General features: G+C 43.0%; 1 protein-coding gene across 1 annotated transcript in view; it reads left to right on the forward strand.

Annotated features, from left to right (window-relative positions):
- Window positions 1-887: 887 nt before the first annotated feature.
- INSRR (insulin receptor related receptor) overlaps window positions 888-27,336 on the forward strand; it is a 36,928-nt gene continuing 10,479 nt past the window's right edge. Inside the window, exons 1-14 of the mRNA XM_075844832.1 lie at window positions 888-2,230; window positions 8,201-8,743; window positions 16,882-17,194; window positions 17,799-17,941; window positions 18,211-18,355; window positions 18,993-19,207; window positions 19,479-19,602; window positions 20,024-20,262; window positions 21,358-21,525; window positions 23,736-23,913; window positions 24,508-24,549; window positions 25,501-25,775; window positions 26,300-26,436; window positions 27,010-27,178. Of these exons, the coding sequence (XP_075700947.1) occupies window positions 2,137-2,230; window positions 8,201-8,743; window positions 16,882-17,194; window positions 17,799-17,941; window positions 18,211-18,355; window positions 18,993-19,207; window positions 19,479-19,602; window positions 20,024-20,262; window positions 21,358-21,525; window positions 23,736-23,913; window positions 24,508-24,549; window positions 25,501-25,775; window positions 26,300-26,436; window positions 27,010-27,178 (2,785 nt within the window). The 5' untranslated portion in view covers window positions 888-2,136. The remainder of the gene's footprint in view (window positions 2,231-8,200; window positions 8,744-16,881; window positions 17,195-17,798; window positions 17,942-18,210; window positions 18,356-18,992; window positions 19,208-19,478; window positions 19,603-20,023; window positions 20,263-21,357; window positions 21,526-23,735; window positions 23,914-24,507; window positions 24,550-25,500; window positions 25,776-26,299; window positions 26,437-27,009; window positions 27,179-27,336) is intronic.

Genomic DNA, 27,336 nt, shown 5'->3' on the forward strand with positions numbered 1-27,336 from the left:
GCAACACCTGGACTGTACGGACCCTAGATCACCGCTGGTTCAGTGGGCTCGCGGGAGGTATAGGTGTTGCAGCCGTAATACGGATGCTAAAATGCGCCCGTATTACGGCTTTGAGCCTCACGGCTGCAGGACCCGGACCCCATCTCTTCAAATAAACTGACAGGGATCTAAATTTGGTTTACTTGAACCGCGGGGGGGAAGGGGTGTCCGGGTCTTGCGGCCATTACTCGAACGCTATAATGTGCGTGTATTATGGTCGTATGGAAGCGCCATTTATTTGGAGTCCCATAATTTGTTCAGTCGGCTTGTAGTCCTGGGAGACCCCAGATTATTTTTTCCCTCTGTAATTCTTTAGCAACTAATGCGTGAAAAACGGAGAGCACGCGGATGTTGTCCCTTAGCGGTCCGTGATTTTCACCCACCCATAGACTTCAATGGCCGAGTCTGATCCGCAAAAACAGACCAGAATAGGGCAAGCGGTGAGTTTCACGCAACGGACACGCTCTGTGCAAAAAAACACGGAGGTGTGAATAGTCCCATTGAATTGCATTGGTCAGCGTGTTCTCCGTTCTTTACGGGCGTGAAATACGTTGGTGTGAATAAGGCCCTAATACTGGAGCAAATTCACAATGGGGGAGATTTATAAAAGTGGTGCAAAGAAAAAGTAGAGTAGTTGCCTATGGCAACCAATCAGCTTTCTGCTTTCATTTTCCAATGGACCTCTGCAAAGTAAAAGATGGAATCTCATTGGTTGCCTATGGCAACCAATCAGCTTTCTACTCTCATTTTCCAGTGGACCTCTGAGAAATAAAAGATGGAATCTGATTGGTTGCTATGGGTAACTACTCCCTTTTCCTTTGCACTAGTTTTGATCAATTTCCCCTATTGTCGCCTATATTCTGCTCGTAGGCGTGAAAATCTGACCAATTTGGTTGGACTGATAATCTTTGTGTCTATGGTGACAATATACGAGTTTGTCTGTGTGATCGGACCTCCGTAAAACGGTCATCGGGAGCCTTCGCATACAGCGCTTTTAAGAAAAACGCCACTTTTTTGTGGCATTTTTCCTGTTTCCTTGTTTTTTAGCGAAAAATTATGCGGCCAGATGTTGACTGGAAATCAATAGTGAAATATTTAACGCACTACAAACATTGCGGTAAATATTACACTATTAGTTAGCGGCGTTTTTCTCTCATAGACCTCCATTTTTTTTTTTTTTGCCTGATAAAAAAAAGCGTATGTGTTATTGTGTTTTGCACGTTTTTATGGCGATTTTTTTCAGACCAAATCATGTGTTTTGCAAAGAAGAATCTTTAAATCAAACGTGAAAAACGCCACTTAAAAAAAAGGCGGTAGTAAAACACACCGTTTTGAAAAAACACCACAAAAAAAGTCATAAAGAGCGCAATTAAAAAAAAAAAAGCTGCGTTTATACGTTAAATAAAAATGCGGCAAAAAAAAAAAGACGGGTGAGGGTGAAGGAAACCTAAGGTACATTTACACGACTGGATTTATTTGCCACAATTTTCGTATTCGTGGCCCAGTCGCGCTATTGTTGAAAAAACATAGACGACAACAAGAACTACTTACATCAGCTTTTTTTTGAGCGCACGGTCAAAAACCGCATCAAACAAATAAACCTCATCATTTCAATGTGCTTTGTCCGTGCGAGCCGCGCCAACAAAAACGTCATCGCAATTTTATTTTAGCGCGGTTTTGACCGTTCAGTCAAAAAACGACTCGTGTGAACATCCCCTATAACTTTGCACATTTTTTTTTGCCTTGCAGCAGCTATAGGTGGAGTTCAGTCCCTGTAATTAGGACTACGGGGTGTGGGTTACCTGTGGCAGCCAATCATCTGCAGAGCGGGCCTGTCACTGTGTTTAGGATACACGGCTTCACTAAGTCACACCCCCCCCTCACACTACACAGGTGTTCGCACCGCAAGACTCAACTACACAATGTCATGTGGAATCACATCTAACACAGCTCTGCTCCAGCATCCACTACAACCCCCATCGTATCCACGAGGCATGAAGCGCCCTCACGCTGCCAGCCGCATGGACGTCTGATCGCTTCGTTTTATCGTTATTTTTAATATTTTACTAGAATTTTAACATTTGGAGTCCTGGGGGCATGGAGAGAACATCGCTCCACGCGTGCGCCATTTTCTTCAATACCGCGCTGCTCATTGGTTTTTTGTTTGTCGCAAGCGGGGAGTCGACTGATTGTAAGTTTTTTTGTTTTTTTTTTCCGTTGACTTAAAAGTGGCTGCCATGTTTTATTATATATTGTATGGAGGATTGTATCGGGGCCCGGTTTATTGCCTAGATATTTATGTGATCTATCGATGCTGTCACCCTTGGACGGGAACCTGTTAAAGGGGTTGTCTAGGATTAGATTAAAGGGTCTGCATATTTTTTATTATCCAGGAACAGCGCCACTTTTGTCCATGGGCTGTGTCTGGTATTGCGGTTTATTCCTATTTAAATAAATTGGGCTGAGCTGTAATACCAGACACAACCAATGCACAAGAGTGGCGCTGTTTTTGGGGAAAAATACAATTCTTATCCTGGACGATGTCTTTAAATGATGGTGCCCTGATCCAAGTCATCCTGGTTCGGACAACCAGGGGCACAATTGGTGGTAATTTACAGGGGATGTCTGATTTTTATAAAATCTTCAGGGGGTGATGGGGTAAAAGAAAAAACTGGAAACACTGCGGAAATTACCAACATGCAGGGAATTTGTTGATATCAATTGTCTTCCATTGGCTGCTATGGATATCGATGGTGGTCCTTACAGGATGGCCCTCCGCTCTCTGGGGGTTAAACGAGGGATTTTTTTCTGTGGAGGAATTTCGTAGTGGAGAGGCTCCCTATAACATCCAGTTAGAGGGGTTGTCCAGGATTAGATTATACGGTCTGCTTTTTTTTTTTTCCTCCGGAAACAGCGCCACTCTTGTCTATGGGCTGTATCTGGTATTGCGGCTCGTTTCTGTTCAAATGAATAGGGCTGAGCTGTAATAACCGACTCAACCAATGCTTAAAAGTGGCGCTGTTATGGGGGAAAAAAATGCTATTGTTGTGAACCTGGAAACCCCTTTAAGTTACGGGAGTAATTTTTCTACAGCACGTTGTCGCTTCTCCGCACTATTAGAAGACCAATTCTTATTGAAATTTACAAAGATTGGACAAGGACTGTCTTCTTTTTGCGTATTTGGTGGGCAAGGGACTGAGATGTATCTCGTAACCCATACCGGTGGTCTTCAAGTTGTGGCACTTGAGCTGTTGTGAAACTACATCTCCCAGCATGCTCTGATGAACTCATTCTGGGAGTTGTAGTTTCAAAACAGGTGGGGAGCCACAAGTAACGGACCTCTGCTATTGATGTCACCAGTGATGTCACCAGCAGGTGGATGGGTTGGTAAATCGGCATTGATTGACTCATGGAGACTGAATTGATTTGTCTGTAAGTGGAGATGGTGACACTAAAGTGACTTTCTAGGTTGCCCGTAGTCGTCGGTCTTCTGTCATTTCTGATTTGGGCAAATTCTGTCCGTTTTTGGGTGTAATTCTAATACAAACGTGGTACTAGCCAAAATATGGCAGAAAATAGCCCGGCCTGTTTGGACTATTTTGCCCGTTTTTTTGTTGCTGACCGTCGACTGTTCTTGATCAAAGCTGATTCTAGAGAAAAGTTAAGCAGTTGCCCATATCAACCAATCAGATTGCTTTAATTTTCAATAGGCCCTCCGAAACATGGAGGCCGGTTGGTTGCTATGGGCGACTGCTCCACTTTTCCTTTGCACCAGTTTTGATACATCACCCCTATTATTCCTTGTAAGGCCTATATGTTCAGGCTGCAGGAGGACTTTTATTCTACAGGCCTCAAGCCTTTACCGCAAATTTAAAGGGTTTCTCCTGTTCCTATAAATCCGTTTCTTTTAGGTATATCCCTAAAGTGCTGACTGTTCGTAATCTAAATATCTAAAAAGGTTGGTCACTTTGGGCCTCATTTATCAGTACTGTCCAACAGTGAAGCCAGCCTTGTTGTCATAGCAACCAATCACAGCGCAGCTTTCACTTTTTTTCCAGAGCAGTTTGAGAAATGAAACCTGAGCTCTGATTGGTTACTATAAGCAACAAGGACAGGTTTTGATAAGAGGCCCATGCTCGGGATCAGACTTCCACCTATTTCCAAAACTATAGGGAGTCCCCCCCCCCCCCCCCCCACATTCTAGGATTCATGGGCTCAAGTCGTTGGATCATTTTTAGGTTGGATTTCCCCTTTTAAATCGGTTACATAGAGGAAAATGCAATAATTTTCAATTCCCTAAAATAACGTCCTGACTAGAAATGTTGTAGGAGACCTGAAGTTTATCTCAAATTCCCAGTGCTTCACCTTGCAGTCCTATAAGATATTATTAAATCCTCCCTAAAACGTTCATTAAACGGTGACAACCCCTCTTTAGAATTAAGCTGGCCCAGCGATCAACTGGTATTCCCATGGGAAGCTACGTCCAGCCGTACACTTTACCTGCAGTGGCCACTAGAGGAGATGTGTAGTATTACATGGTGATCATTCAAACGAATGTCTGATGTTGTAATACATGGACGGGCCGGGTCCTCCAGGGCGGCTTTACCCTCTGGCTAATAAAGGGGGGTCCTGTGTACTGGATATACAAGATCACAAAGCTCCATTGTACTATTTCCTATACACTAGGGTGAATTTCATAGGAAAAAAACTGGGCTTAGAAACCCATAGGGCATCCAAGCTCTAGGCACTTGTTGCCCGACAGGCAGCAATAATGATCACTGAGCCCCTGTATTACCCTACTTATCCAGTGATAGGTGTTACTTACAGCAGTCTGGGAAAGCTGGGTGTATATATTCCCCATGAAATACTAATGCTGGAGCATCTTTTCCCATAACTCTGCATTTTGCGGTTCCTCTGTTATTCCTCCTTGAAATTTTTGAATAAATTGACAAATGGGTGTTAACATTCCCCTGGTCAAAGGGGCGTGTCCCTACAGTCTCACTCTGATTGGACAGTTTCAGGCTGTGCATCCAGTTCATTTCTAGGAGGATTAACAGAGGAACGGCACAATGCGGAATTTGAAGAAAAGATGCTCCAGAATTGTTATTTCATGGGGAATACGAGTAGTTACTAAAAGACGGGTCAGATGAGGGGACAGGCTGTAGCCATGGACCACTTGGGAGTAACTTGATAATTTTCGGATGAGTTTATTTTATTGTCGGTGCCTGTAAATGACCATATAAAATCCTTCTTGTGCTGGTTGCGCCTCGTCCTGAAAAACAAATTGCTACATAAGTCATCAGTCAACATAATGTACCGCGTAGATGTTTACTGTACATACTGTATATGCTGCACTGAAGACGGTGACCAAAGATGTTATTTTTGTTCTTTCAATATTTTGCCCAAAACACCAGGCGGCTATGTTTGCTGGTCAAGAAGCCACACAACCGGCATTTCCAGGAGTTGCGCTGCCCCTGTTAACTCCTCATCTGCCAGAGGAATGCTAGAGACCTACAGTAGATGTTCCAATCATTAGAAGGAATAGAGACCTGCTGCTCCGTGTATTGCCCTTTAATTCCTCTACGTAAATCCCAAAAATGATCTGACGTGATGCGTCACAAGGCCCCATCAGTAGAGTCCGTGAGCTCGGACTGCCATCGGTTTGCAGAATGAGGTCAATGTTGTATGACCGGTACTCATAGATGGAGGCTCCAAAGCGGAGTGGATTTCTAAGCTCACAGACCCCATATGATCTTCTGAGATGTCCAAGAGGGGACCCCAGATGACTCATTCGCCTGCCTTGCGGGCTCTCTGCCTGGCCGGAGGTTGTCACTTTTTTTTTTTTTTTTAGATCCCCAGATATTCAGCTGCAGATTTGGGTTTCATTGATACCGGGTTGGACTGGGCCACTTGGGCATTCTAGGAATCGGCCACAATATTGTCCACGGTCGTTTGCCCCTCGGGTTCATCGCTTTCTGGAATTTTTGTTTTTCGCCTGGCAAATAATCTTGTTCCTTATTTCGAGCAATGAAAAGTTTATAGTGGTGGGCCCGAGATCCAAAACTTGGGTGGAGGGACACGTAAATCTGGAAATGGGAAATATAGAGTTAAAAAAATGTGCGATTCAGCATGCGTCACACCACAACTTTTACCTGTTTACTGTAAATGTACTTGAAAGCTAAAACTAACAAGGTTTGTTGTTGGGGTCAATAGGTTATAAAGTTTTTGGCTAATGAGGTCACTTCGGTCTGACAAGAGCAGCCATTTCTCAAAATGTCAGCCTTAGGGCTTATTCACACGACCGAGTGCAAAATCGGATGTGAAAAACTGCAGTTTTTCCCGACCGAGTTGCACCCGTGCGGGACTCGTTAGCACGGATCACTCTGAGTCTACTAAGGGATCCGTGAAAACGGAAGAAAATTGGACATGTCCTATTTTTAACGGACCCTTCACACGGTCCGTTTAAACAGGCCCCGTTAAAATACATGCGTCCGTGTGACGGCCGTTGCTTTAACGGCCGTCACATGGACGAGTTACGCGCTCGTCCTAATAAGCCCTTCGTGACATTAAATTAAGGAGACTGGAAGTGATCGCTGTCCTATTTGCGCTAAATGGTCAAATACAAAAATCCAATTACCAATTTTTCAAAAAAAAAATTCAAAAAGTTGTCGGGCAATATATTTACTTAGAATCAAGGCCTAGTCCATTGAGCCATGATTTGCAAATCCAGAACTGATGAGGGCCGACAAGCCTGAAATGTCTATAATATTCGGCTGCAGTCCGTTCTGGGTGCGCAGTGGTGGAAAGGGATGACTCTCATGGCTCCGACCAATATCCTAAAATAACGGAAACTCGGTTTTTGGATTTGTAATGGGAATTCTTTCTGTACTTCTATGACATCTTGATGGAAATTCATGTGAGATCCTACAAACTCCATGCAGATGTTTGACCTTGATGGGTTTCAAACCCAATATTGCCGGGCAGGAGGACTCTCCACCACCCTCCCCATCGTAGATCTGTAGTATAAAGCTTTGTATTGTATCAGGCCAACTATTTACTCCTACTGTGTGCTTGGGATGTACCAGATGTTTTTGGGAAATCTTCGAGTGAATGTATACAATTTAAGGAAAGCAAACATGACCTGCTGTCACGACAGGTCTTCCATTAGTCTAATCACCGTGCCCCAGACGGACGTCCATCTGCGCATCCTACGCGTTAGTATGAGATAGTGTTTGTGTCTCCATAAACATCTGCTGCCCAGTGGAAAGTTCCTACACATAAATCCTAAAAAGACCCCAGATCTCATCACTTGTGGGTCACTAGATGCTTTATTTATGTGTATTAATCTGTCATGTGTCATCGTATGCCATTGTACAGCGCTGTATTACGGAAATATCTTCTAGAGTAGAATGTTTCCGCTGTATGACATCTGATGGGGCATGCGTCAATTTTATTTTTTTCTATCGGTTTCATACGGATATTTTCATATGCCTCTATATTTTAGGATTTCGGAGCTACAGTAGGGCCCTATAGACTACTATAGGTACCAGACCCGGCTCCAGGTTTATGTGGGCCCTTGGGCGACACAGACTTAGTAGGCTCCTTTGCGGGGGAACTATCGACGGCAGTGAAATGGTAGAAAACGTCACTTTGTGCCCCCATATAGACGTTAGGCCCTTTTTTGCCCCCATATAGAAGTTAGGTCCCCAGTTTGTACCCCCATAAATGTAGTGCCCTCTGTATATAGTACCACACAACCCCCCTCCCTGTAGGTAGCGCCATTGGGGCTCCCCCTAGGAGTGGCATCCCCAGCCGAAGCATTGCCTATGCTATGGCTGGGGATTCCACTTCAGTAGAAGCCCTTGATGTCACTGTCCATATATGGATAGTGATGTTAGGGGCAACCCCAGAGCCATAGTCCCGGGCAGAGCGCTACTAGCACTCTGCCTGGGACACTGCTCTGCTCCTGACAACACTGTCCATATATGGATAGTGATGTCAGGGGCTTCCCCAGAGACTGAGTACCATACTACGGACCCACACAATTTGAATTTATAATACAGTCTTGTGCATGAGCCCAAAGGTTTTTGAAAAATGTTTGTTTCCTCAAATGATTTTCTACATGGTTCAACTCCTAATTTGATTTTCTTTTGTCCTACAGTTTGTGGCAGCATGGACATCCGGAGTGACGTGAGCCAGCTCCGTAAGTTGGAGAATTGTACCATTATCCAAGGTAACCTACAGATCCTGCTTATGTTTGGCACCAAGCCCGAGGATTTCCGAGGCCTAAGTTTCCCTCGTTTGACCATGATCACGGAGTATCTTCTTCTATTTCGTGTCTACGGCTTAGAAAGTCTTCAGGAACTTTTTCCCAACCTCTCCGTGATCCGTGGTACTGACCTTTTCTTCCATTACTCCTTGGTTATTTTTGAGATGCCTCATTTACGGGACATAGGACTTCTCAGTCTCACCAACATACTACGAGGAGCAGTCCGCGTTGAGCGTAACCAGGAGCTCTGTCACATCTCCACCATAGACTGGTCACTCTTGTCGGACGCGGTAGACAACCACTACATTGTCGGCAACAAGCAAATGGAGGAGTGCGCGGATGTTTGTCCTGGAGTCCTGAAATCCTCATGTGTGAGGACTGTAATAAGTGGAGTGCAGGAACCGCGGTGCTGGACGTCACGTCACTGCCAGAAAGGTCAGAATCCACTCATTTTATTGAATAATTTCTCCAAAATTATGATTTCGAGGACCATTGTATGTGTGGAAAACGGTGATCAGGGGTCTTCTATGGAATCTGAAGATGGCGGTGAATCCCGTAAATGGGAGCCTGCGGTCTGCAGATGGATTTGTAAAGTGGGATGTTATCTGACCGCTCTTGTATCTAAATGGAGCAATAAGTATATTGGGGAGTAGTCATTTTCCTAATATATTCTCATAGATTCCTAAATGGTTAAATGTGGCTTTATCTTATGATGGGGATTGTAGTGCTTTTGGGTTCTCTGGCACAGTATCCCACATGACTAAAGTCTTCTTTCTTTTTTTTTTTTTTTAGCCTACGTGTGTGAACAGCTCTCTATGTATACGTTAAACGTCGGATTTGATGGCATCCGGCACTATAGACTATAATGATATTCGTTTAACGTATACGTTATGACAAGCTGGTTAAGAGCCAATGACGTACACATTAAATGTATATCTGTGACCTATGCCGAACCTCAACCAAAGGCTCAAATATATAATTTTTCTTCTTTTTTTTTTTTTAAATCTACTGTGTGGTATACGTTTTTTTGTTGTTGGATGGAACAGCGTATTCCGTCCTTTTAAAAAAAACAAAAAAAAAGAAGTATACTGACCTGTACCAGCCAGATGGAGGCCGTAAGGATACCGTTTTGGCCTCTGTCGGGCTGATGGAGCCCTATTGATGCATTTAACGGGTAGGTTGGGAGCTAATATGGTAATGTGCACAGGGCCTTAGATACGCTGGCTCAGCAAAGAGTATCATATATGGTAGTATTAGATACACCGGCTCAGCAGGCAGTAGCGCACATGATAGGATTAGATACACTGACTAAGAATACAGTATTACACATGATAGCATTCGAAACACCGGCTCAGCAGACTGTATCAAACATGGTAGGGTTAGACACACCGGCTCAGCAGACTGTATCACACATGATAGGATTAGATACACAGCTCAGCAGACAGTATCAAACATGGTAGGGTTAGATACACCGGCTCAGCAGGCAGTATCACACATGATAGGATTAGATACAGCGGCTCAGCAGGCAATATCACACATGATAGGATTAGATACACAGCTCAGCAGGCAGTATCACACATGATAGGATTAGATACACAGCTCAGCAGGCAGTATCACACATGATAGGATTAGATACAGTGGCTCAACAGGCAATATCACACATGGTAGGGTTAGATACACCGGCTCGGCAGATAGTATCACACATGGTAGAGTTAGATACACCGGCTCGGCAGGCAGTATGACACATGGTAGGGTTAGATACACCGGCTCGGCATGCAATATCACACATGGTAGGGTTGGATACACCGGCTCGGCAGACAGTATCACACATGGTAGGGTTAGATACACTGGCTCGGCAGGCAGTATCACACATGGTAGGGTTAGATACACTGGCTCGGCAAGCAGTATCACACATGGTAGGGTTAGATACACCGGCTCGGCAGGCAGTATCACACATGATAGGATTAGATACAACGGCTCAGCAGACAGTATCACACATGATAGGATTAGATACACTGGCTCAGCAGACAGTATCACACATGGTAGGGTTAGATACACTGGCTCGGCAGGCAGTATCACACATGGTAGGGTTAGATACACTGGCTCGGCAGGCAGTATCACACATGGTAGGGTTAGATACACCGGCTCGGCAGACAGTATCACACATGGTAGGGTTAGATACACTGGCTCGGCAGGCAGTATCGCACATGGTATGAAGGGGTTAATGGGCGCCTGCATAGCTGCTGCGATGAGGGCACGAACGTAGGTTGGTGTAACCTGAGCTGATTTTTGCCTTGTGGGCGCAGGTAAAGCTCCTGTACACGTGCTGCGGGTAATCTTCCGTGTTTACAGTAAACACTGGGTGACATCTGCGGAGAAATCACTCGTTTCTCATGCCAGTTTATCAGACATTGTGCCGCCTGTTAATCCAGAGATGGAATCGTGTCCCAAGTCTTCCGAGAACGTTAACCATTTACGTGTTTCCATATAGACCTTTTCATATTTATCACGGGTAGGTCACAAAAAAAAAAGTCAATTCACCTACAACCCCCCGTAAGCCGTTTTTTTTCTCCGCGATAAGCAGCACGAGAGGCGCAGCCACTTGTCTCCATTCTTTAGGGCGATCGCAGGCAGAGGTGGTCTACCAGCCGCTTATCTTTCGCAGGAATATATGATCGGGCATGTTGAAATCCAACATCCTCAGTCCTTCTTCTTACACCAATCATCTGCCTTCAGGGGGAGGGTCAAGACACTCCCATACACACAGAGCTGAAGTGTAAAGTATGGTGGCAAACAGGGGTGGAACTGCAGACATGGTCTTCTCCAGGGCAACCAATCAGATTCTTTTTACTAGTACCAGTAATAAAATATATAGTTGGTTGATTTCTGGTGTAGAGAGATTGTTATAAAACCACGGGCGATAAACTTCTGTTACTTGTGTTGTGTTTTTAGTTTTATCTGACTTTTTTATTTATTTTTTGTCAGACTTCTCCCGCACGTCCTGGTCTGGATTCACATTTACATAATAAACAGAGAAAGCGTGCCAGGTTTACTGTCGTCGTACGCAGGAGGCGGATTGAGCGTGAATGGCGAATGTTTTACGTATGGCGGCAGAGCATGTCCACGTGAAATAAATAATATTTTATGTAATGCTTTTTCCAGGGATCCAGATTTTAACATCCTGGTACTTGGTGGCAGTGTGTTGAATTTAAGTGTGTCCTACTCTGGGCTTCTGAAATACTCTGTGCTGCTGGAGTACCCCATTTCATTCATGATCTATCCCCTTGCACTGGTCTTCAGTCTCCTCCTCATGATACTGTCCCAGTCCAAAGCAGCCCTCCTTGCCTCCCACTAGAATGGTACACCCCTCTCCTGAAATACTCTGTTCTGTAGAAGGACCCTGCTTCTTCCACTTATTTCCGCTCCTCACACTGGGACATTGTCCTATGACTTGCAGCCCTTTTCTCACTAACCTCCTCAGGTCTCTGCTTTCCACTAGGTCAACTAATTTCTCCACCATAAATACTCTGTGCTGCTGTGAGCACCTCCTCCTATCAGTTTGTCATCCCCCACTTGTCTCCATTCCTCTCCTGATATCAGGACACTGCCCATGTCATCCCTAAAATCACATCAGCGGACAGTTGTGCAACTCCTCAAATCCAGCACGCTCCTATATTAAAATACTCTGTGCTGCAGGGAGACTTTTGCCCAATCTCCCACTTTCTTCCTTTTTCTTTCCAAACATTATAAAAATGTTCCCATATAGCCCTGTCCAACGTATCATACTTTTCTGGAATATTATATACTGCTGAGAAGGTCATATTAGCTATTAGCAGCACAGTATACAACTACAACTCTCAGCATGCCCCGACAGAGGCAGCCAATGATCGGAATATTCCAAACTTTGACATACTAGACACATAATTCATAGTATGGAATGTCACGATCGTCTATAGACACATATAGCACAGTATGGAATATCACTATAGTCTATAGACACGTATAGCACAGCATGGAATATCACAATAGTCTATAGACACATAGCACAGTATAGAATATCACAATAGTCTATAGACACATATAGCACAGTATGGAATATCACAATAGTCTATAGACACATATAGCACTGTAGGGAATATCACAATAGTCTATAGACACACATAGCACAGTATGGAATATCACTATAGTCTATAGACACGTATAGCACAGCATGGAATATCACAATAGTCTATAGACACATATAGCACAGTATGGAATATCACGACCGTCTATAGAGACATATAGCACAGTATGGAATGTCACAATAGTCTATAGACACATAGCACAGTATGGAATATAATGGTAGTCTATAGACACATAGCACAGTATGGAATATCACAATAGTCTATAGACACATATATCACAGTATGGAATATCGCAATAGTCTATAGACACATATAGCACAGTATGGAATATCACAATAGTCTATAGACACCTATAGCACAGTATGGAATATCACAATAGTCTATAGACACATATAGCACTGTAGGGAATATCACAATAGTCTATAGACCTACAGCACAGTATGGAATATCACTATAGTCTATAGACACGTATAGCACAGTATGGAATATCACGACCATCTATAGAGACATATAGCACAGTATGGAATATAACGGTAGTCTATAGACACATATAGCACAGTATGGAATATAATGGTAGTCTATAGACACATATAGCACAGTATGGAATATAATGGTAGTCTATAGACACATATAGCACAGTATGGAATATAATGGTAGTCTGTAGACACATATAGCACAGTATGGAATATAATGGTAGTCTATAGACACATATAGCAGAGTATGGAATATAATGGTAGTCTATAGACACATATAGCACAGTATGGAATATCACAATAGTCTATAGACACATATAGCACAGTATGGAATATCCTGATCTTCAGGTTGTTTCCAGATCTCGTGTTTTTTACATTTCCATATAAACCTCTCTCTGTACACAGAAGAGCTCAGTCGTGCAGCTCAATTTCAATGTCTCTGGGAAAGGTCCCCCGGCCTGCAGCTGCTTGGGATTTTTTAGTGTAAGGCACGTAATATTGGTGGCTGGAAGCGTTACTCTTATGACTGACCTTCAGTATTCAGCCTAGCAATAAGGTGAATTAAATTTTAATCCCGGCACCCTTAGAATGTCACCTTGCTCTGTATGTATGTAAAGATTACATCTAGTCTGGAATTTGCTCCTATATTTCAGGGATGACCTCCGGTTTTAGGGATTTGTCCCTTTGTTTTTTTCCCCCAGAAGGGCCAGGAGAGCTTTGCCCCCGATTACAATTGTAGGAAGCGGCCGGAGCAGGGTGCTGTATCAGTTGGGTTTCCTCGGAAATGCTTCCACGCCTCCACAGGTTGCTGATAAATGTGCAGTCTAGGCCTCTACTCAGGCCCCCTCTCTATATACCTACCACAGGAGCCCACGGGGGAGTCCACTCAACCCGCCGAAGCCTGTCCTTTCACCGTGGCTCCTTGCCACACCCGGCTCATTTAGAGGCTTCCTCCCATGTTGGGCCTGCTTCACACACTCCCCTCTGCCCGCGCAATGACCATGTTTTGGCGAATCAGTCGCCTTTTATAATGTAGCACCGCCCAGTGGGAGGAGCGGGGCACCCCTGAATTTGGTGCACTCTCTCACTGCTCTTACCTGCAATGTTACCTCCTATAGGTACGTTGATCAGGGCCGATCTTCACCGGTCCGGACGGAGGGACACTACTTAGTATAAAGTGGAGAGCCACTGCCGTTGCATTACAGCACATATATAGGATTTACATCAAACTTAATCCAAACCTATAAAACGGTCATAACTATTGAACTACACCGTATCCTGAAGCAATCGCACATTAAGTACCAACCAAGGGTAGCATGACTCCTTCCACGTCTTATACAGTGATGTACAGATAGCCTGAAGGTCACCGGGTGACAGAAAATCACAATTGTGGCGAGTTTTACGTTTTTTAGACCCAATAGTCACATAAAAAAAATAATTCCCTTCTATTTTTAATGAAAATCTATTCCTCTGAGCCTCTCCCACCAATAACATTGATGTCTTATTGATTAGAAGCCATCAATGTCTGATCCGTAGGGGTCCGATTGTTGCGATACAGCGCCACTCCCAACCAGTGGTTGTGATGCGAATTACAGCACAGCCTCATTACAATTCCTACACAGAACCAGTCCGTGTGTGGTGATGTGTTGGGAAGAAGCCAAAGGGGATGCATTGGTTGTGGGGGTCCCAGTAGTCAGAACCCCCAATGCTAAGCCTTATCCTTGTTTCTGTGCTATAGGGGTTGAAGAGGTAGCAATTGTACCTGAGGGGCCGATGGACCCTCTGCAAAATTAGAAGACACCAGTCTTCGAAATATCACATTATAGGTGGGGGCCCTGTTACAAATTTTGCATTGGGCCCCAGAAGATTGTACCAATTTGTCCTTGAGCTCAAGTAATCCGAGACAGACTGGTTGCTAGGGACATACTGAAAAGGCTGGTTGTTAGGAAGTGTGCCCCTAGTAACCAGACCAACAAATGCCAACCTATACACTGCCTAGCAACCACAGACTTTTATATACGGTTGTGGGGGGAACACATCCCTAGCAAGTCTCAGGTTTATGAAGGTCATTGATCGAGGTCCGAAAAGAACCAAGGAGGCTTGGTGGTTCTCATACCTCATGCTACTGTCTTATTGCCATATTAATCAGTCAAGGAGTTTTCCCACTTGACGCGGGAAATGGCATAAATTGGTAAACTGGTATCGCCTATTAGGAAACAGGGCTACCTTGACCCCCTTTTTGGTCAGATGAAGAGGCTGCTGCATCGAGCTTGAGGATAGCGTTGCGAATATCCCATAGCAGTATTATGTGAATTTTTGTAAAAAAAAATTTGGGTGGTGTACCTCTTTAAAAATTAGGGAATTGCAATATCCGGAATTAGATTTATTTGTATCCAATTGTACCTGAGGGGCCCGATGGACCCTCTGCAAAATTAGAAGACACCAGCCTTCGAAATATCACATTGTAGGTGGGGGGCTCTGTTACAGATTTTGCATTGGGCCCCAGAGGATTCAAGTTACTCCTCTGCTGTACCAATTTGTCCTTGAGCTTTTTTATTTGACTTCATGCAAGTGCTAATTAAGCAATTCTCCTCTATTATTTGCATCTTATGGAGCAGTACATTGAAAGGTACTGATATAAATAGGGTGTGTACGACTTTAATACAGATCTTCACCTTCTGAGGACTCTTCTCAAAAAGTAGAGCAAAGGTATCGAGACGTTTGGTGTGGTCCTGTGTTAGCACAGATTTACAGGACTGTGTACCCAGCAAAGTTTAAAACCACAACACGATTTGCGCAATAGGCCTCCGTCTTTGGATACAAATGCAACAAGCTACTTTTGGCAGACCCGATCCTGTACAGCGAGACTGATTTATTACATGTGTTTGGCTTATAAACAACATTCAGGACACTGAGCGCCTGGGGGCACATGGAGGAGCCACTGCCACCTGTGCCTGGTTTTTCGTGTGAATCTTCCTCTTGGTACCCAGTCCGCCGCCTCCGCCACGGATACCGAGGAATTAGCCTATTGCTGCTGCTCGCGCTTCGTTTGCTCACCTTGTGTCAATGTTTAAACGCCTAAATCTAATTCTTTCATAATGAAATACATGAGATGTTGCTAGTCCAGAGTGCGTCGGCAACAGCCACTTAATATTTTACCTCTACGGATGCGCCTTGTTTCCTAATATGCCTTTATTAAGTGACTCTGCGTAGAAATCGACCTAAAGACCGATTTACATAAAGACGGTGGTGAGAGGTGTGAATAATTACGAACAAAGTAGCCGAATCATTATGATATTTTAATGTGTAAAATTTGTGAACCAGACCAATAAGCGATCACTGATCGCTAAATCAATGATCGCTTAATCGGTGATCGCTTATGGGTCAGGTTGGAAAATTTATTGACTGGCAAGGTCTGGTTTGTCAGGACAGGATCAGTTCAAGACTCTGGATATATTACAGACATAACCAGGCAATCCTGTTGACCACAGTAATTGGGGGGCGGGGCTAGACTTGATCAGCTCTTTTGATTTTATTTAATTTCTTATAATCCCTGAGCCCCCTTTTACTTTTTGTGCCTCCACTTTCGTGAATCTACTAATATGAAAAATATTTGAAATACTCCGGATAATGCACTGACCTGCAATATTGCCATGTTCGTAAGGTTGTTTAAGGGCGAGTGCAATATAATGGCGCCATCTAGTGGCCTCTTAATGAAGATATATCATGCAATATACGTTATGGAACAGTACGGACCATGGTATTGGGTGTTCATGAGTCCTTATGGTATAGTCAGAATATTGTGGGAGGGGCGCAGTCCAGATTTGGTTGCAGTTTGGGAACGCAGATAAGAATCAAATCTAGAAAACTGAACATGTCGCTAGTAAGGCTTCATGCATGCCGCCATATTACGGCGCCCTCTTGCACATATTGATAATTGAATGTGATCTATTGCTTCTTTTTTAATTGTTCTCAGTGTGTAATTGCGATAAGGACACGGCTTGTACAAGCAGCGGAGATTGCTGCCACCCCGAGTGCCTGGGAGGCTGTAGTTCCCCTGGAGACAGCCGGACCTGTGTGGCATGTCGTAATTTCTTATTCGATGACCAGTGCTTGCCGTCCTGCCCATCTAACACCTATGAGTATGAGGGTTGGAGATGTATCACTGCGGAGTACTGTGCCAGCCTGGTCAAAGTCTCCGAGAACGCCAGGGAGTCTTCCAATTTTGTCATCTATGAGAAGCGATGTCTCTCCGAATGTCCATCCGGATACACCATGAATGAGAGCAGGTAAATAAAACTCTTCTGTCAAGTTGAAAAAACAAAATTTTATTTGAGACATGAGGGGTGAATACTTCAGCCAATTAGCGTTGCTCTGTATGATCACCAACGTTCATATAATGCAATACCTATTGATTTCAATGGACGCCAGTTTTTTTTTTTTTTTTTTCTCTCCACATACAGCGCCACTCTTGACTATAGGCTGTGTCTGGTATTGCAGCTCAAGTGAATATATATAATTGGGGTTGGAATGCAATAAGCCGATCTGTTTTTTTTTCTCAACGCCTAGATCTTCCACCAGTGATAACAGCTAATTGTAGAGGGTCCCACTTCTGGAACCCCCCATGACTAGCTGCTATCACTGAGACAACCGCTAGTTGATTGGTCAGATTTTTGTGGGGAGTAGGGACTCTGCAATATTTAAATATTTAAAAAGGGGTTATATCAACAGGGCAACCCCTTTTTAAGTCTACAAGCTTAGCCAGCTCTAGGTCAATGCAAGTCGTGGTGTCTACAAAAAGTTGAAAACCAACCGGGAAGAACCGTGGCCTACACGTTCAATAAACCTAAAATATTCCATTTTTTTATATACAAATCACTTATTTTATCACAGTATCATCTGCCACAAGTGTGAAGGTCACTGTCCAAAAGTTTGCAAAGTTGGGACCAAAGCCATCGACTCCATCCAGACTGCAAAAGAGCTGACCGGCTGTACCTACATCGAAGGGAACCTGATCTTCAACATTCGCCGAGGAAGTGCGTATCTCTGATGATGCTTTTAATACATTTCTTAGTTAAAATTAATGGGATCCAATGCTAGATCTATGATTCCTTTAAGGGGAAAAAAAAAATACTCGTGTCTTTGTATGGCCAGTAAGTTTAGCCTTGGATGTACGAGTGGTTGAGCTTCCCTGTAGACCACTTGGCTTGCTCATGGTTGGCCATGCCTGGTTCCTTTCCACTAAATATTTTCCTGAAGCTGGTATAAATGTTTCTAACTCATAAAGTTGACTTTTTTCTTTCAGATAACTTGGCTTCCGAGCTTAAGCGAAGTTTGGGTCTTATTGAGACCGTCACCGGCTTCCTGAAAATCAAGCATTCCTTCGCTCTGGTGTCATTGTCCTTTTTCAAAAATTTGAAACTGATCAGAGGAGATGTCATGGTGGACGGGTAAGAGAGAGTTTCTTAGCATGAATATCCGAATCAACCTAACTTTTATCCGTGTAAGAAACTTATGAGATGTTCCCAAAAACATTATGGTCAAAATAATAGGGAATAAGACCTTTTTGATGAAGGTTTTGGTAGAAAGCTTGTACTCTCCGAAGGTAACCATTCTCCTTGCGAAGATTGAACTGGTAGAGCGTCTTTAGGGCAATGCTCCCTTGGAAAAAGTATAAAAAAAACAGCTCTCTGGAAGGAAGAAAAGTCTCTCTAGTGCTGCCTATAGGTATCCACCGTGTTTGTCAACGTCCGACACACCCCCCCCCCCCCTTACATGACTCGGGTTCTCGGCCAATCCAGACCCCTACACCTGTAGATACAAATGTATCGGAGTAGTCGTGTTTCAAAGCGTTATAAGGGGTCAGTCACTGACTTACATGGTGGTAGCTCCCTATAGGAGGCGCTAGAGAGTCTGTGTCCTTCTTTCGGGAGAAGAGATATTTTGTGTAGCAAGCTTTTGAAATGTGAATTTTTGTTGATTTGAGTAAATTTAATTCGGTTTTTCCAGTCACCACCTGCTACATGGCCCCAGGGATGACTATAAACTTGGTTCCATCACTAAAGGTCTTTTTTTAATTTTTTACAGGAATTACACATTGTATGTGTTGGACAATCAGAACCTACAACAACTATGGGATCCAAACCACGAAAGCCTCTCTATCCCAACCGGAAAACTATACTTTGCTTTCAACCCAAAACTCTGCTTGTCCGAAATCTACAACACGGAAGACTTAACCAGAACAAAGGGGAGACAAAACAAGGCCGACATCAACCCTCGCACTAATGGAGATCGAGCTTCATGTGAGATATTTCTGTTTTTAATAAAGAAGACCCGTTCAGAAACCCTTACTGGGAAAATCGATTGAGATTTTTTTCTGCTTGTACCCCTATTCGTCTGATTACTGATCTAAAGAATATCAGACACAAAGGCCCTTGATGGTGACATCACTGTGGCTTTTTTTGGTATTTTTTATCATGTTTTTATCTTCACCACCTCCTCTATTTTCTCATTTACTCTAAGTTATCTCCCCGCTGTGGTTGTATGCCCTTCAAACGATTATTTTCCTTACAGGCAAGACCGAAACGCTAAGATTTGTGACAAACTTGACTGAATCCGACCGAATATTCCTAAAATGGCAGCAATATAAACCTGTGAACACAGATCTCCTGAGCTATGTTGTCCACTACAAAGAATCGTAAGTGAAATCATAAGTAACGTGCAGTTTTTCCCTTACTAGCTTGGTGTTTGAGACAGGAAGTAGCTGTCTGTCAGCCATGTTGGTTCCTATGGGGCTTTTTTCTGTCACGTGGTCACCCATAGACTCCTCATCCTTGAATTCACCCATCCTTCTTTCTGTGCAGAGACCTATTTTATTGAATCTGTCTGCTGGTTGGCCTTGAGGATCAACAAGTACCAGCTTGGGCAACCATGAATGATATCATGAAAAAACTAAATTCTTTCTCCCTTTTATATAAAGCATAGATAAGAAAATGGGGTGTTTTAATAGTCGTTAATCATTCATGGTCACTTCTTGTATCTACTCAACATATAAATCCAAGTAAATCATGTCCTTTTGTATCCTGAATTGTTCTCCTTTGTCTTGTCGTCTTCTTCAGGCCCTTCCAGAATATAACCAAGTACCTTGGACAAGACGCGTGTGGCGCCAACAGCTGGAATGTTGTAGATGTAGAACTGCCTTTGAACACTGAACAAGAACCGAGTATCACTTTGCTAAACCTGAAACCTTGGACACAGTATGCGATATACGTCCGGGCCATCACTTTGACCACGACCGAGGAAGGACAGAGCTTTGGAGCTCAGAGTGACGTCGTTTATATTCAGACTAGACCGGCAGGTAGGATTATTTTAATTTTTCATTTAATTCTTCACTTGATCAGTCATGTTCACATTCAGGGATCATTGCTAGAGATGTCTGTGCCAAAATGTTGAACCAAGGAGCCATTAAGTAAAAGATCTTAAAGGGGAACTTTGAGTTAGAGGGGTAGGCAAAGTAGACATTGACTCCTGGTCAACTGATTCCCTATGTGTTATAACATGTTCATAGGGTTGAAAAATACATAAGTTTGATGGAAAGATCTAGGGAAAGGGTGGGTGGTGGTGAAATTGGGTGGGGGGGATTGTCCCTAGTTGTCCCTTGTGTATCCAGCATAAGGAGAAAAACCTACAAAAAAAATAACCATGGACCAATTTCTTCATGAAAGGGACAAAATAAACCTTTCGGGTTCCGAGATATTAGGCTGAATAAAGATTCTGCGAAGTATCTTTATAAGTTTACGGAGCTCATGCATTCTTGTAGTTTTCCTTCAAGAAACCATCTCAGCCTCTCCTGAAGCAACCGGCTTCCACTGCAATAAGCCGGTCCTGAGGTGGACTATCCAAAAACTTCACCCCCCCCCCCCCTTATAGCAGATAACTTTTTTTGGCCACTGAAGTTTGAACTTTTTTCCTTTTTTTTGTCCTTTTTTGAGGTGACCTCCGGTTGGGCAGTTGTTTGTTCATTAGATGGGCTACGTAAAATACCCCTTTTTTTTCTGCTCATATGCAGTGTCCCTTACCTTAAAAAAATTGCTTGATATAACTTGTACTGGTCCACGCTTTCCTGGCTCCCATCCTTGGACAGGTGGCACGCTGCTTGTCCCTCACCCTTGTGATCGCAACGTAAATCTTGGACTGGTTTAACTCTAGTAAATACAGTTGTGCCATGTGGCCCAAAAGAACTTGCTCATACTTATACTCTTGGGTGTATACGGGTGGCGGTTAGGGGAGCATTCAGGTTATTAGATCCCATATTGGACTGTCTCTACCAAGTCTGAAAGCTTCTTTCTTTTCCGAAAAGGTAAAAGCCATGAAATGGGGAATCTTACCAGATAGTGGATGGGTTGCAATCCTTTAACTTGTAACATGCATGGACTTCTTCTCATGTTTGCAGCACCGACTGTTCCTCAAGACGTTATGATCATGTCCAACTCTTCATCGCATCTAATTGTTCGATGGAAGCCACCAACACAACGCAATGGGAACCTCAGTTACTATCTGGTGCTCTGGCAGCAGATGGTGGAAGATCAGGAGCTGTATAGCAATGATTATTGTACTAAAGGTTAGTATGGGGAGACCTTCTTTATAGCCACTCTCCACACCAGTAATGATGATCCTAAACAGAGGACCCCCAGTATTCACTCAGAATTCCCTAATGGGGTGTATAAAAATGGGTTTTCTGAACTGGAAAACCCCTTTAATCCATATGCATTGCACTCTAGGATCTCGTGTAAGCTGTTGGGGGTGTGTCTGTCAGCACAGTGTTGACTGATTCCAAGGGACAGTGAAACAAATTTTTGATTCTGCTCTCAATGGAAGTAAATGAGTACAAACTTGCAAGTTCAAGGTAACTGCAATTAACTTTGTGGATTTTGATCATTTCTGCATAATTTATATTCGTTTCCTTCCACCTGCAGAGAATGATGACAAAATAGAAATGTTCATGAAGCCAATTTTGTTGCACAACCATCACACCGTCTTCTGAATGTCCCTGTTGCTGTGAGCTGAATGTTTGTTTTGTCTGTGCACTCGGTGACTTCCAGGATTGGGGTTTTCATAATACAACTATAAAAACCTGCCCCGGTACAAACTTATCCTCTAGCCATTGGTATAGGAGTCCCGGTTTGTTTCCAAAATAAGATCTGCACCATCAACAAACCTGGATAGATACATGGACTTCACTTAAGCAGAATGTATTACATTGTCGAGAGGAATAAGGTCTATAATTTCATAGTTGTTCCAGGCGATACTATAACAGAATGTGCCAGGCGTTACACATAGTTACATAGGTAGTGCAGCTAAAAAAATACATACAGTATGTCCATTAGGTTCAGCCTATTATCCTGCAAAGTTAATTCGGAGGAAGGTAAAAAATTTCATGAGGCAAAAGCCAATTTTCGCAATTTTAGGGAAAAATCCTTACAGATTCATAATCTGGCAATCGGAAAAAATCACTGGATCAACGACCCATCTCTAGTAATGTAGTACCCATTACTTGTAATATTATTACACCCCAGAAGGGCATCCAAGCCCATTTTTGAACTCTTAGTAAATTCATCATGAGAACTTCCACTGGCAGATAAATCCATAGTGTGACTGCTCTTACAGTAAAGAATCCCTTCTTTATTGTATTGACCTTTGATATATTTATACATAGTTATTAGGACACCCCTCAGTTGTTTTTCTTTTTCCTAATCTAAATGGCCATAATTTTGATCTTTCTGGGTACTGTAGTCCACCCATTCTATTTTATTGCTTTAGTTGTCCGCATTTGAGCCCGCTAAAGCTCTACTATGTATTTCTTGTGCACTGGTAACCAAAACTGTACAACCTATTCCATGTGTGGTCTGACTGGTGGTTTAAAAAGCGGTTGAACTATATTCTCGTGATGTGCCGCTATGCTTTTTCTGATGCACCACGTGATCTTATTTGCCTTGGCAGCAGCTGCCTGACCCTGGTTGCTAAGTTTACTATCCACTAATGTTCTAAACTTACTTTCTATGTCCGTTTTACCCAGTTTTTTCCCATTTTAGTATGTAATGGTGGCATGTATTTACTCTGCCCACATGCGTAACTTTATATTTATCGGTGTTCAGCCTCATTTGCCACTTCTCTGCCCAAGTATCCAACATGTCCAGATCCGTTTGTAGTCGAATACCGTCCTCCTTTGTGTTAATTACTTCACACAATTTAGTATTATCGGCAAAAATCTATATATTTTACTGTGCAATCCCTCCACAAGGTAACTAATAAATATATTAAAGGGAATTGGGCCCAATACTGCCCCCTGTGGTACCCCACTAGTAACGGTGACACAATCTGATTATGTACCGTTAATAACCACCTCTCTGTTTTCTGTCACTGAGCCAGTTACTTACCCACTTACATACATATTCCCTCAGTCCCAGCTATTTCACTTTATGTACTAATCCTTTATGCGGCACAGTATCAAATACATTGGAAAAATCACGATATGACCTCACGATATGACCTCACGATTGCTAAACGTGGACAAACCCCCACCGATCTACCGGTTATCACCTATCCAGTGGATAACTGGTAAAAAAAAATGCTTCACAACCCCTTTAACAATGACTCGCCCAACATATTGCCCTAAACCGCTGCCTAGTTTGCCTACAACATATATATTTTTAGATGTTTTGTTCAAATGTCCTTTTAAAGTTTGGTCCTCTACAATACACAATTGTCGTTCTCCTGCTCTTATCAAAAGTAATTTCCTATACCAATTGTCCAATTTTTGTCTTTCTGCAGGTCTGAAGCTTCCCACCAGTAGTGCTGATACCAGGTTTGATAACGATGAAGAAGATAGTTCAGATGAAGATAAGTGTTGTCCATGTCAAAAAAATGGTGGCCAGCTCCTAGACATGCATGAGGAGTCCTTTCAGAAGAAATTTGAGAACTTTCTGAGGAACACCATCTTCATACCAAAGTAAGAACCTCCTGTACCTGCATAGATTACCACCTCCTTCCAGGTGACATATGAAGGATCTTGCTGGGGACAAAAATATTTTACAAAAATTTGTACATTTTAATTGGTCAACGTGGGATATAATACAATCTTGTCTGTTTCCACTGACCGAAGCTATAACATCAGTTGCTTCCGAAGGACTCATGCCAGTCTACAGTTGGTTCATACCAGCCCTCGAAATTAGATTACAGGTCGATCTCCAGGCCATTATAAAAGAGCGGGACTATGTTATGATTGGCAAGCTCCTCTTCATTTCATGGAGAACCGAACTTCAAGGAACTAAATGCTCCCTGATATGAAGATATAGTCGTTGTCTCCTTTCATATGACTGGACCACTGGGTTCCTGAATTTTTGATTAACCTGTACTAGGACACCCAATAGTCCAGCATTTTATTAGTCCATGGATCAAACTTTGCTATGTATGTGTAAGAGATATATGTCTTGGTGAAATACATGCAATGTGTCATTTGGTGGTAAAGTTATGTCTCCATTCCTCTGGAAGTGGCGTGATACAGGAATGTATGCTTGTAATATATGACTCTATTTATTTATAGGCCTCCATGGAAAGTGACTCTAATCAGCAAGAATAATCGGAGGTGAGCTAGATCGCCCTCTCTTAAAGTGATAACCCCTTCAGTGGTGGCAAGTTCAGCCTACGCGAACCTCTTACTAGACGAGGCTCTGTTCTCTGTACGGGTCTACGTATATTTCGGGATCGTGCCTGACATGAAATGCAGGACAAACTGGACCATGTTCCTTATTCTAATTTTGCCCAGAAATTACTCGAGCACCACTCATGGTTACTGACTCTACAGCTGTTTTTTTTTTTTTTATAAACCAAAAATTAGGACTATTGGTAGGTTGTGATTGATTATATCCAGAGTAGAAGACTACCAGCCAAGAATGATAATGGTTCTATGTCTGGAGGAGGACTACCCCTTGGTGGACCCCTAAAATGTAGTAGTAATTTGCAGGTCTGCAACTTGGCCACTGCTAAAATGGTTATCATTGATTCAGTAGCAATGCTCTCTTCATCTCTGCTTTTTAATTCGCTGGCTTCAGGTGTTTGCGGATGGCATGGTATGGGTACACTACTTAAATAAAACCCTTATTCGCATTAAGTCTTGGTTTATATTTGGTGGGAACTGGACAGTGGTCCTCGTAGGCCATTCAGTGGAATGCGTGACTAGGTGTATATTGTAATCCATGATTTTTTTTTTCTTTCCTGAAACAGCACCTCACTTGCCTTCAGGCAACGCCTTTAAGATTTATGGGACTTGAGGGGTAGGTTGGGTTTGGTACTTCAGCCTGTAGGACCCTAATATAGCCAAAGATGTGATCACCACAGGGTAAAAAGACCTAAAATGCCATTTGTGATCATACCTGCTGCTGTGCTATGGACATGATTGTGCTTTGTTTTAAGCTTTTGCACCTTCATGCGACTTTGCTTTTTTGGAAACTACTTGTCTTTGCTTAGATCTGTATTTGCTTCTGATTTGCTAAAGGATAGGGCACTTCATATTTTTGCCTTTTTGGAATCTTCTCAGATCGCAAAAGAGGAGAAGGGATGTGACTACAATAATTGGAGAAGTTCAAGGAAATATTTCCTTAGCGGACGGTTCTATGAGTCAAACCATCAACAACACGACTGTGGAGTCCAAACCTTATACCTACAAGGACAAGATTTTCCGTGACCGAATGGTTATATCCAACCTTAGACACTTCACGGAGTATAGGATTGACATCCATGCTTGCAACCACGCTGCAGACACTGTTGGATGCAGTGCTGCAACCTTTGTGTTTGCCAGAACTATGCCGAACCGTAAGTCCTTCCACCAAACACCATTTACTAGGGGTTCCATATTTTTATTAAAATGCGACGGGATACATTTTTCTATACAGCCCAGCCGAATTCTGCTTCTTAACGCCAATCTCGGGATTTGGGACGCTCTATAAGAGCATGTCCTGGACATCTTCTCCGGGAGGTGCTCTTGTATGTGTAGATACGTGTGTTATAGAGGCAAAATCAAGGCATGGTGTCTACTAAAACGGCACCCAAAGAATTGGAACCCAATACTACTTTCTAAAAATGTGTAGGACCCCTTTAAAAATATCACTCCGGGCAAGAATGTGAGGAACGGCACAATGCAGAGTGGGCGGTGAATGACTCAAGGATTCTCTTTGGTCTTGAGTCCTTCAGGTCTTGAAGACCATCAGGCCCTACACTAGGTAGAACAATTATCAGTTTTCCCTGGAGTGATCTTCTGATTCCGTCCTTTGTAGAGCATTCTAGGATCGGTTAGGTCATGTTGAGAGGTTAATATGATGTAATTTTTTTTTTTTTAGCACACGCCGATAACATTGCTGGTAACATTACCTGGGAATCCGCAGGGCATAACACCATCCTTATGAAATGGGAGGAACCAAAAAATCCCAATGGTTTGATCTTAAAGTATGAGATCAAGTACAAGCGGGAACATGAGGTAAGAGTCTACAACTGGTTGGTTCCGTTTCTCCCATAGACTTCTATACTTTTTATAGAGTGGGGCCTCCATTAATCTCCTCCTGGCCTGATCATGAAGTGGTAGACACGGGACCTCGTGAACAGCGGGTGTTACAACGCTTATACCCCTACTCATCTAACACTTGTGACCTATCCTAATGTTACACCCCTATTAAATGGCCATAGACTCTCAGATTGACAGGTGTCACACGAAGCTCCTGGGCCCCATCGCAAAAATTTGCCATTTATAGTACTGGTGTCTTCTATTGTTGCAGTAGGGACTTTTGGCCTCCGGTACCAGGACAACCGCTACCTCTACACTTCCTATAGCATCACCCCTGATTTCTAGCCATCAATACGCTTTTTCTTGTGGTTTACTTTAATCGTAATTGGCCGAGAACATTCCATCCAAGACTATATCGGTGTTGTATCTTCATGGTTTCTATCTGCAACTAGATGGAATTTTCTTGACAAATCTTTCCAATCTTCCAGAAATCTAAATGATGTTCACTCCATTATCTACTTCAATCATAACAAGTTTTGTCTCTTTCAGGCGGGACCTTCAACGATAGTATGTGTCTCTCGTCAAAAATTCCAAAAATACGAAGGGGTCCACGTCACTCTTGTACAACCTGGAAACTATTCAGCTCTCATCAGAGCCACCTCCTTGGCCGGCAATGGATCATGGACAGAGCCCATCGTCTTCTTTGTGCTTGGCCCAAGTTAGTTGACTTTAATGTCTACAGAAAATAACTGTTAAACCTGTTGGGTAATTTTTTATATTTAGAAGAGTTTTTAATAGAGTTGACCGTATTGAAGAGGACCCGTCGCTTCTCCTGACATGTCTGGTTTTTAGTAAATGTATACCCCATGAAAAAAC

This window comes from Rhinoderma darwinii, chromosome 12 (genome assembly GCF_050947455.1).
Source record: "Rhinoderma darwinii isolate aRhiDar2 chromosome 12, aRhiDar2.hap1, whole genome shotgun sequence".
NCBI lineage: Eukaryota > Metazoa > Chordata > Amphibia > Anura > Rhinodermatidae > Rhinoderma > Rhinoderma darwinii.